This window comes from Aulostomus chinensis, chromosome 12, assembly GCF_037954235.1.
Source record: "Aulostomus chinensis isolate RoL2024-O1b breed Wild chromosome 12, RoL_Achi_v1.0, whole genome shotgun sequence".
Classification (NCBI taxonomy): Eukaryota; Metazoa; Chordata; class Actinopteri; order Syngnathiformes; family Aulostomidae; genus Aulostomus; species Aulostomus chinensis.
The window spans coordinates 16,874,051-16,886,134 of NC_141331.1; the positions used below are offsets into that span (position 1 = coordinate 16,874,051).

The window sequence follows — 12,084 nt, forward strand, 5'->3', positions numbered from 1 at the left end:
CAGAACTGTAGTTACATTTCATGACTTACTGACTGATACAGTATTACATGACCTAGTATTCATTACTATGATATTACATGATCTAATATTAAGGACTACATTATTACATGACCTAGGATTCATTACTATGATATTACATGATCTAATATTAAGGACTACATTATTACATGACCTAGTATTCATTACTATGATATTACATGATCTAATATTTAGGACTACATTATTACATGACCTAGTATTCATTACTATGATATTACATGATCTAATATTTAGGACTACATTATTACATGACCTAGTACTCATTACTATGATATGACATGATCTAATATTTAGGACTACATTATTACATGACCTAGTACTCATTACTATGATATGACATGATCTAATATTTAGGACTACATTATTACATGACCTAGTACTCATTACTATGATATGACATGATCTAATATTTAGGACTACATTATTACATGACCTAGTATTCATTACTGTGATATTACATGATCTGATATGTAGGACTACATTATTACATGACCTAGCATTCATACTCCATTATAACATGAGCTAATATTACATGACCTAGTATTCATATTCCATTATAACATGACATGACCTAGTATTCATACTCCATTATAACATGACATGAGCTAGTATTCATTACTATGATATTACATGATCTAATATTTAGGACTACATTATTACATGACCTAGTAGTCATTGCTACATTACTATGTGACTTCATATTCATTACTATATTACATGACCTAGTATTCATTACTATGATATTACATAATCTAATATTTAGGACTACATTATTACATGACCTAGTAGTCATTGCTACATTACTATGTGACTTCATATTCATTACTATATTACATGACCTAGTATTCATTACTATGATATTACATGATCTAATATTTAGTACTACATTATTACGTGACCATTGCTACATTACTACGTGACCTCGTATTCATTACTATATCACATGGCCTAGCATTCATTACTACGATAAATGATTTACTTTTCATGACTACATTGTTACATGATTTTTACCACAACATTATCACATGACCCATCATTCATTTTTACATTATTGCATGAATAAAAGTGTGGGCTGCAAATTCAACACGATGATGAAAACAATCAGTTCCCCCAACAATTCCTCTTTGGTAATGTGGCTGTGAAATGGCACATAAACTTTATTCAAGGTGGTCTTCAAAATCAGGAACCCTAGAAACTAAAGAAGGGCTCACTCCTCTGCAGCCGCCGAAAAAAATATGAGCAACAAAACCTTAAGAAATGTCTGACATTTAATAAAGAATGAAAGAAATGTGTGCGAAAGTACAGGATGAACAATAAGAAATACAGTATCTTTGCTTGAAAACACAAGCTTCTTGTCTTCCGTCTACACTGGGGACTACACGGCAATCCTAAAGATGAACCGACTCAGGATTGGTCAGGAGCAATGCACTCGTATAAGTCAGCCAGTCCTTTTCTAATAACATGTCTGTAGTGTTGATGACTGCTACGGGAGAGTCTATTAGCTTTGTTACTGCAGTGTACAACGTAGTGGAGACAGTTAAGGGAGATGTAAAAGACTCGGGGTAGAGAAACAACTTCATGAATTGCCATCATCGGTTAATATCTGGGAAAATCTCCCCTCAGCTTCTAAAACAAAGTCACACAGCGAAGTAGGGCAAGGCGGGGTGTTGATGACCTCAGCTAGTGCCTCACAGAGGTCCCCAAGGATTCTCCGTCAGCGTCTACATCCTCATAGTCTTGTAGCTCGCTGGAAATGTGGATTTCAACTGTACTAGAATCTGAACCTAGCAAGACAAAACAAGTGCGTGAAGTCAGTTGCTGTTGCTGCACATGACAGTTTAGGAAACTGATGCTCTTCTCACATAACCCTCCATCACACATGTATTTTGAAATATTACAAATCATGCAGTTTTTAATGAGCACACTTTAAAAGTCATTGCGGTGAGGCGGTGTGGCTTTCACCTGTACTTGTGTTTGACTTGTGAAAAAACTGATCGAGGACCTCACCAGTGAATGAAGAGGTGAGGTTTCCCTGTGTTTACACGTGCCTGTCCGGTGAAATGGGCCGGCGTTAAACTAAAACGATCAAAGTCAGCTGCTTTAATTTCAAAATTTCAAAAAGTGTTTCAGAGTTGGTCTGCCTCATTTACGTCAAGAAATTGAAAATCAGAAACAATTGTGCGTGGCACAAGAGTCTCCAAGACAACCCGAGCTTTGGGGAACACCATCAGTGTGAGGAGGTGACATCACCAAAAACTAGGGAGAAATTGCTTTTCTGACTTCTAGTTTAAACCAGTTCAAAAAACTTTAACTTTAGTGTCATATAATTCCCCGTCAACATCAGGATATGCATTACGGTTCTTTGTCTGCAGAAAGTTTACGCTGAATTTTGTGGCTTTTGTACCAAATCATTCCCATTTTATGGGATTCTGCTCTTTTTTTTTCAGTTTCCATTTTTGTTTTTTGTTTTTGTTTTGGCAGTTTTGTACCATAATATAAGTCCTGGTAACGATTCCTACAGCAAGGATAGGGCCCGGTTACACCGTACCATAGCGCGAGTCAAAAATAAATAGCTAATTAAACGTCAAAGTAAAAATCATCAAGCAGCAGAGCTTTTGTTGAATGAAATGAGAGCACTGAGCCGATCCATGTCCCAACAGCGTTTCTGAATCAAAGAGGCGCTGCAAACACAGGTGTTGGCTAGGCTGCAGGATTAGTCCAGACACCGATCAGGTTTGGCCTCTCTCGCTGTCATGTTTGAATTTGTGCAAACATGCAAAAGTGCGCCTCAAACGCTCTGTGTTGTGCTGATTGTGCTGATTTTGGACGCGACCGTGTGTTAACCCTTTTACGTGATTATGAAGCCGTTTCGACCAGTGCCAGCCACTTAAAGCTCTATGTGTTAACTTGACAGAAAATCTGCACCCTGGTTATTTTTGATGATGTTGTCTCGTCAAGGCAGCTTCAGACGCATGCAGAGTACTATTTGATGTAGTACACCGTGGATCAAAAATAAACAATTCTGCAGGGTGTTACATTATGTTACACACTTTATTTTCACATCCAGCAAAAATCCACTACAGCGAAAAAAAAAAAAAGAATTACAAATTAATCACATAGAGCTTTAACTTTGTCTTTGTTTCAAATATATCAGGAAGAAGAGCACAAAATGTATCTTGTCTTCAGACACTTTGAGCAGATTCCTCCATAATTCTGTCACCCATAAGAAAATAGACAGTGTACTTCAAGAGTCCAGCCAGAGCGTCAGGGAGCACCACACAGTCTCACCAGCCCTGATACACTGGTGAGCTGTTCGTGTCACTGAGAGCCCAATTACCTTCTGAGAGGACACTGATGGCATCAGACTGCTGCTGGCCATTGCCCATCATATTTTTCTTGGCTGCCTGGACGTGACTCTGGTAGAGCAGAGCAGTTCCCACCATGGTGTTGTGGCCCCCCGTGTTCGGCACCGAGGTGGAGACCGAGTCCCAGGCCAGCTCCCTCCTCCGCTGCAGGCTGAAGTCGATATCGAATCCAGTCCAGCCGTGAAAGGCCAGCGTGTTGAGGAAGGCTTGCATGGGGTTCAAGATGCCCTGGAAGAGGAAGCACAGGGTTCACTCAGCATACCGAGAGGAGGTGAGGCCCGGCGTGTTGATGGCGAGCTGCCCACCATGATGAACCACGTGATGAGAGCGGCGTTCTTAATATTCCTGTAACTGTTGTCGTTGATGTCACTCTGCATCTCCAGGAAGAAGAGGAGGCTCTCGTTGATGATGTTGGGAATCCAGCTGAAACATCAGAGGCCACACGTCTCAGGACGGAATGCTACGCTTTTATCACGAGAACAAACAAATGTGGCTACACAGCTCACGAACGCTTCCATATTCATATTCATACATTTCACATTTTATAAGCAGGTGATTTCTATCCGTGGAAAAAAACAATGGCTAATTAGACGATATGATTAGAAATAATCTATTATTATTCATGTCATCTTTCCATGACAGATAAAACTTAACAACAACACAGCACATTCACGCATGAGCCTGCAAGAGGGACACCAGAGGTGAGAACGAGAATTAATGGGAGCCTGTTTCTGCCATTCTTCAGGCGCTGCCTCTGACTGGCACCTCGAAGGTCCTTGACATACAACAGTTGTCATTCCTACATCACCACTCAGTATCACGACCTGAGAACTCAGGACTGAGTACTACACAGCTCTATGAGTACTACTCAGTATCACGACCTGAGAACTCAGGACTGAGTACTACATAGCTCTAAGAGTACTACTCAGTATCACTACCTGAGAACTCAGGACTGAGTACTACACAGCTCTATGAGTACTACTCAGTATCACGACCTGAGAACTCAGGACTGAGTACTACATAGCTCTAAGAGTACTACTCAGTATCACTACCTGAGAACTCAGGACTGAGTACTACACAGCTCTATGAGTACCACTCAGTATCACAACCTGAGAACTCAGGACCGAGTACTACACAGCTCTATGAGTACCACTCAGTATCACGACCTGAGAACTCAGGACCGAGTACTACACAGCTCTATGAGTACTACTCAGTATCACGACCTGAGAACTCAGGACTGAGTACTACACAGCTCTATGAGTACTACTCAGTATCACGACCTGAGAACTCAGGACTGTGTACTACACAGCTCTAAGAGTACTACTCAGTATCACGACCTGAGAACTCAGGACTGTGTACTACACAGCTCTAAGAGTACTACTCAGTATCCCAACCTGAGAACTCAGGACTGAGTACTACACAGCTCTAAGAGTACTACTCAGTATTACTACCTGAGAACTCAGGACTGAGTACTACACAGCTCTAACAGTACTACTCAGTATCACGACCTGAGAACTCAGGACTGAGTACTACACAGCTCTAAGAGTACTACTCAGTATCACGACCTGAGAACTCAGGACTGAGTACTACACAGCTCTAAGAGTACTACAGAGCTCTCAGAGTACTACTCAGCATTACTACCTGAGAACTCAGTACTGAGTACTACAGAGCTCTAAGAGTACTACTCAGTATTACTGCCTGAGAACTCAGCAGTAGAATACTACACAGCTCTTCGAGTACTACTCAGTATTACTACCTGAGAACTCAGTAGTAGAGTACTACACGGCTCTAAGAGTACGACTCAGTATTGCTACCTGAAAACTCAGAACTGAGTACTACACAGCTCTCAGAGTACTACTCAGCATTACTACCTGAGAACTCAGTAGTAGAGTACTACACGGCTCTAAGAGTACGATTCAGTATTACTACCTGAGAACTCAGTAGTAGAGTACTACACGGCTCTAAGAGTACGACTCAGTATTGCTACCTGAAAACTCAGAACTGAGTACTACACAGCTCTAAGAGTACGACTCAGTATTACTACCTGAGAACTCAGTAGTAGAGTACTACACAGCTCTAAGAGTACTACTCAGTGTTACTACCTGAGAACTCAGTAGTAGAGTACTACACAGCTCTAAGAGTACTACTCAGTGTTACTACCTGAGAACTCAGTAGTAGAGTAATGCACGGCTCTATGAGTACTACTCAGTATTACTACCTGAGAACTCAGGACTGAGTACTACACAGTTCTAAGAGTACTACACAGCTCTCAGAGTACTACTCAGCATTACTACCTGAGAACTCAGTAGTAGAGTACTACACGGCTCTAAGAGTACGATTCAGTATTACTACCTGAGAACTCAGTAGTAGAGTACTACACGGCTCTAAGAGTACGACTCAGTATTGCTACCTGAAAACTCAGAACTGAGTACTACACAGCTCTAAGAGTACGACTCAGTATTACTACCTGAGAACTCAGTAGTAGAGTACTACAGAGCTCTAAGAGTACTACTCAGTATTACTACCTGAGAACTCAGCAGTAGAATACTACACGGCTCTATGAGTACTACTCAGTATTACTACCTGAGCACTCGTTGCTCATTTTTCATCTTACATGACTTACTAGCCATTACTTATGAATTAGTAGTAATCACTACGTTACTACTTAGTAGTATATGAGAACTCTGTACTCATTGCTACTTTCATACATGAGTACTCAGTATTCATTATTAGATGAGTATGCATTAGTCACTACCACACTGCTGTATGACTGTAGTAGTTGCTGTATTTTGCAAGTATTAGTAGTCTTTACTATTTTAGTGTTAGTAAATATACAATATTACATTTAGTTGTAATCCTTTACTACATGAGAACTCAGTACTTGTCAATGCATTATATGACAGTAGTAATGAATACGTAGTACTTGAGTCATTTGTGGTCATAACTGAATTATTACATGACTCTTAAGTCATTAGTTGTCATTACTACATTAGTGTAGGACTCTGTAGTAATTTCCTCATCTAACATGAGTACTTAGTAATCGTTAGTACATTAGTGCAGTACTCTGTAGTAATTACCTCATATAACATGAGTACTTGGTAGTTGTTACTACAGTACTGCAGTACTCTGGAGTAATGACCTCATATAACATGAGTACTTAGTAGTCGTTACTACATTACTGCAGTACTCTGTAGTAATTACCTCATATAACATGAGTACTTAGTAGTCGTTACTACATGAGTGCAGTACTCTGGAGTAATTACCTCATATAACATGAGTACTTAGTAGTCGTTACTACATGAGTGCAGTACTCTGGAGTAATGACCTCATATAACATGAGTACTTAGTAGTCGTTACTACATGAGTGCAGTACTCTGGAGTAATGACCTCATATAACATGAGTACTTAGTAGTCGTTACTACATTACTGCAGTACTCTGTAGTAATGACCTCATATAACATGAGTACTTAGTAGTCGTTACTACATGAGTGCAGTACTCTGGAGTAATGACTTCATATAACATGAGTACTTAGTAGTCGTTACTACATTACTGCAGTACTCTGGAGTAATGACCTCATATAACATGAGTACTTAGTAGTCGTTACTACATGAGTGCAGTACTCTGGAGTAATGACCTCATATAACATGAGTACTTAGTAGTCGTTACTACATTACTGCAGTACTCTGTAGTAATGACCTCATATAACATGATTACTTAGTAGTCGTTACTACATTACTGCAGTACTCTGTAGTCAATACCACCTTCTACATCCACTTGTCTTTCAAATCAGCCACCGTTTGCAGCAACTTCGCCACACTGATAAAGACGGATACATTTGCAGACTTGACGTTCAACACCATGGATTACATAAACAAATCAAATTTTACTTTTACTCACTAATTTGTTCATCACATGGAGGACAAGCAGCAGACTGGATAAGACTTACAGTCCAAACTGTTCTGTCTGTATCCAAATGCTCTAGAGATGGAAGGACAGTCTGGCGTGTAGTTGTTTGAATTGATATTAATAACATACCAAATAAAGAAAACCAGCATTATTTTGAAGAAGCGTAATTTGATGCCACTGGCCAGCCGTCTCTCGTTCTCCGTGTAGATTCCCTGCCGTCCTTTCAGCAAAGATGTCACTATGGAGAATAAAGTGGGTTATTAGAAAATCTGTCTCAAGATTTTTCTGAAAGACTCATCTGAGTATGAGGGACCGACCTGCAGATATCGTCCGGTGAAAGAAGACGGGGTTGGCCACCAGGACCAGCAGCATCGGCGCGTACGTGGTGACGTAGTGAGGTATGGCGTGCTGGAAGCCTTGTTCACAACTGCACAAACATACGGCACCCATATCGGATATCACAAGTGCACATGCTCACTCTCACTCTTTTCCACACAGGCTGAATTGTTGAGGCCTGCTTTAATCAGAGCTCTGCTGCCCTGAGTGATAACCTCAGGCAGGAGGAGAGCCAGTGACGCCGGGGGTTAGCGATACTCTCCTGAAGCAAACGAGTGTGTATGAAAGTTGGGTCTTACTCTGAGATGGATGGGTAGTAGAGCATGGCCACCCCTTCCACACATAGCAGCAAGGCCAGACCCCATGTGATCATGTGGTAGAGGATAATGGTGCTAGTGGAGAAAGAACGAAGTCATGAGACTGAGCTCAGAACACATGCTGCAGCTCTCTATCTTCTGGCCAATTTGTTTTATGTGCAGCCAAACAATACAACACAGACTGGGGAGGGGAATGTATCTTTGGTCATTTGAAAGACAAAATAAGAACTTGGACTCCATACACATTCAGTGGATTTTTTTTTTCCAATAAATGTAGCTCTGAAGCAATAATTCTCCACAACAGTGCATTTAGCCTTTCAAGTACTCACAAGGAAGTGTGCCGAGCTCACAAAGATGGTTTTTCACCACGCCATCACTCCTTTGTGACTCCAGAATGCAGAGAGCTAACAGCACCCCACAGCCACCGGCGATAAGTATTAGCCAATATTAGCAAAACCGTCCAAACATCACCCGTTCATGAAGTCTCAAGCACATCGCGTGGTTTTATTTACACCGTTCCTTTCGATCCGTGTTCTTAATGATCAACAAATACTATGATTTGAGCCTAAAACTACGGATAACAATTCTGGATCAGAGCTATCAGGACTGTAGGTGAGTGAGTTGGTTCAACTGAGTGCCCCAGCTGGTTATGCTTGGCACCACCATAAACAAGTCACAAACTACAAGTAGTTCATTTTTAGTGTCCGTGGATCACAGAGCATACGGCTGGATCCAGAAGGCCTGGATTAAACCAGATGATGCACTTGAGAGTTTTGTTTTTGGGACAGTTTAGCATTTGTTTGTATTTTGTGACCCTGGAGCGTCGAGCCAAATATACGTAACCGTCTCTTTCTGTATTCTGGAACCACAAAGAAGTAACGCAGAAATTTAAATAAAAGATCATTTGTGAGTGAAAGGCAAAATATACATTCGCTTTAACTCTACATGTAAATGATTGGACGGTGAGGTCGGGAGTACCTGATTCCTGCAGATGTTTTCACCACTAGGAAGACATCAACAGCATAACAAAATGTCCACCAGAAAGAAGCGCTGAAAAACAGCTGGATCCACATCTGCAACAAACACAAAAGAATCCATCTCCGTGACATCTCTACAAATGTATATTTTTGATGTGAGTCAATCTATCAGTCAATCTGTGTATGATCAAGCCTCATTTAGAGTAAACAAGACCATGCTTATTCTCTCTGAAGTCAGTCGTGATGTATTGCGTTTCCCGCTCAAGTGAAGGTGAGGATTCATACGTACTGCACTGCCAACACAGAAGACCTCCGGCCACATGTCAGTGCTGTTGGCCTCTGAGATGCGGGCGACCGTGGTGGGCAGACCCAGCCACAGAGACGACCTCACAATGATACCTGGAAGAGGGAAAAACATCCTAATTCTCTAATTGTAACCAGGAGGAGAAAGAGGGGGAATAAACAGAAAACCCCAAAGACCAACATCTAAAACTGCTGTTCATGGAGTCCTTTTAATTGCGGCTTTGCATCATGGAAAGTGCCTCCAGGTGTGTTTTCTTTTTACAAGGGTGCTTCCTCTTTCTGTGGGATGCTCTGGAAAATTGGGAGTTCTCCCAGAATCTTTATGCGATGCTGACTCCCCGCCGTGCCGCGTTCAAACTGTGTCACGGGTGCACTCGAGGCTGTTGGCCGCTGAATGAATCCCGGCGGTGCACTGAGTAAATACATATCGTCTGACGTTCCACTGAAGCCAAATGATAAATGAATGTCACAGTTAATGAGACAAAGATAGCGTGATTGACAGCCTCGTGTGTGCCATTACAGGGACACACAAGCTCAATCATTCCACATCAGAGCATCCATGAGTCATTTTGTTTCTGTAGTAACACGGAAGCTGCGTCCAACTCTTCAGATTTTTTTTCTACAGGAACTTCGACCCAAATTTGTACTTTCCTTCTTAAAAGTTCCCATACGACTGACAAGTGCATTCTATGCTACAACAACAACAACGTCAGGAAAATAAACGTAAAAGAATACGTCGTTGGTTTTTAGCAGATTTTTCCAATTGTTCTTTCTTATTCACTCAGGTCTGTTTAGGCCAACACATGAAAAAAACAACAACTAAGAAATCCATGTCAAAACGTGTCATTGAATATTTGTCCTAAATAACTGACAATTTATGTGGTTTGATGCTCGATTAATTTGCATGAATGTGAAACTAGATTATGAACCAAAACAACGTTTTCCCTAATTCTGTCCACGCATAACCAAATATATTCAGATATTTCAGGTCATTTGAACGACCTTTTCAGGTCATTCTTGTATTTATTTCTCTTCCCCAGGCCTGGAACGATCAAATTACGTGACTTTTCCCAAGTTTTTCCACGAATATATGATCTCAGCATCTCAATTTAAAAAGACCACATTGGACCTGTAGTGCAACATAAGGGTTAACGACTAAGTATTTGCGTGCGTAATTGGCTCCAGCAGCAGCAGCCGCAGCACGTTCTCGCCCAACTTTCCCAGTGATTACCTGAACATCCCAGTATGTCACACACACTGATGATCAACAGTATCCGTGAGGAGGACGGGGGTCGCGGTAGGGGGTACTGTCCAAGTCTTCTGTACCCTTTGCGTTTGGGCAGGATTTGTATAATAGCGAATACAAGGCTTAAAGACGCGCTACCGACGGTTAAAGCTCCGAACAAGACCGGCTGGAAGGTGACCACGAACTCTGTCGCCGCGTCCCGGTTCGGACAGCAGAAAGTCTCCAGCCGAGGGGAGGCCATCACGGACTGGGGGAAGAGAAAGAGGGAGAGAGAGGGAGAGAGGCAGAGAGAGAGAGAGAGAGAGAGAGGGATAGAGAGAGGGAAGTAGGCTAGGGTGTCAGGAGACAGACGAGAAGGAAAAGGGCAGGAAATGACTGCGTTCTCAGTTCATTTCTCGGAGAAATCACGGGGCTGAGTCATCATGTGCTTCCATTTAATCCCTGCAGTTGTAGCTTAACTGTGCAGCAGCACAACAATCCACTGTTCTGGTTCTACTTTAGACTCCCAGGTGCTTTTGTCCTGGTTATAAAGGCTGGAGAACAAAAAAGAAAGAAAAAAGAAGAAGAACAAAAAAAACAACAACGATGAAATGAATAAACAAATAAATAAATAGATAAAGTTTGGCAGTGCAGCTTGGTGATGATGCATTCAAGCATAAATCAGGGGAACGAAGCTTTTCATCGTCCATTCACATGCAGATTAGTTTACTACTAAAAGATGAATCTTCAGTCTATAAAATGCTCCTCACTGTTTGCCCAACACCAAGGAGGCGTGTTCACGTTGCTTCTCTTGTTGTTTGGTATCCCACAACCTAAATAACTTGCCATCATAAATGATCAAAAAAAAGCAGTCAAACCTGACATTGAAGTCAGGAAACTAAGAAATGATTCATATTTTTACTTGGAAAAAAAAAAAAGAACAGGAAATGATTGATCAGATAGTAAATTCACGGATCATCAAGTCAATTTCACACAACACTCAAAGTCAATGGGTCACTATCTTCATTACACGGCGGGGGGGTGGGGGGGGGGTGCAGGTCAGAGGGTTTCCGACTGAGCCCCTCAGGAATGGCGTAGAGCACAAAAGGCAATTTCACATTGTGGCCAAACCACAGAATTACAACAATCGTGATGTGAATCAGATAATCGTGAATCAGAGTGCGTCCAGCACGGACGTCACGCGACGCACTCTGACCCAAAAAGACATTTTTCTGGTTGCAAAGCGGTGGATATGTGGTTTGGTGTCGTTGTCAGGTCGGGGTCTTTGACGCTGGGCCCTCCAGCTGATACTGACTGACCCTCTGAGGAGGGGTTGTGTGTTGAAACATTAATACCTTTAATATTGCGTCTGTTATGATGTGTTTGTGCAACAACAAATGATTGCTTCATCAACTTTAACTCCTCCACTATGTGAGGAACACAAAAGGCCCATATCTCTCACTCTCACTCTCACTCTCACTCTCACTCTCACTCTCTCGCTCTATCACTTAATCATTTCAATCAGGTATGAACTCATCTTGGGACGCTGAATCGGGGCAACTGGACTGATTGTATAACTTCCTCCAAGGGTCCTCTTCATCTCTGAGGGCCTGGA

The 12,084-nt window shown here is 41.7% G+C and overlaps 1 protein-coding gene across 1 annotated transcript; it reads right to left on the reverse strand.

Annotated features, from left to right (window-relative positions):
* Positions 1-1,129: 1,129 nt before the first annotated feature.
* Positions 1,130-11,403, reverse strand: gpr143 (G protein-coupled receptor 143). The gene is made up of 9 exons (XM_086221278.1): positions 10,476-11,403; positions 9,231-9,340; positions 8,943-9,037; positions 7,947-8,039; positions 7,629-7,738; positions 7,441-7,549; positions 3,710-3,827; positions 3,377-3,632; positions 1,130-1,823 (listed from the first exon to the last, which is right to left on the reverse strand). Exons 1-9 carry the CDS (start codon positions 10,729-10,731, stop codon positions 1,720-1,722), a joined length of 1,251 nt encoding a protein of 416 aa, XP_086077404.1. The 5' UTR covers positions 10,732-11,403; the 3' UTR covers positions 1,130-1,719.
* Between the last annotated feature and the right edge of the window lie 681 nt (positions 11,404-12,084).

What these genes read in the sequence shown, in the direction of transcription:
- gpr143 (XM_086221278.1), bottom strand. Translation starts at nt 10,731, where the DNA reads ATGGCCTCCCCTCGGCTGGAGACTTTCTGCTGTCCGAACCGGGACGCG. An exon ending in AAAACATCTGCAGGAATCAG is followed by an intron (nt 8,040 to 8,942) that starts GTACTCCCGACC and finishes TTTCTCCACTAG; the next exon opens with CACCATTATCCTCTACCACA. An exon ending in TCATCACGTGGTTCATCATG is followed by an intron (nt 3,633 to 3,709) that starts GTGGGCAGCTCG and finishes TTCCTCTTCCAG; the next exon opens with GGCATCTTGAACCCCATGCA.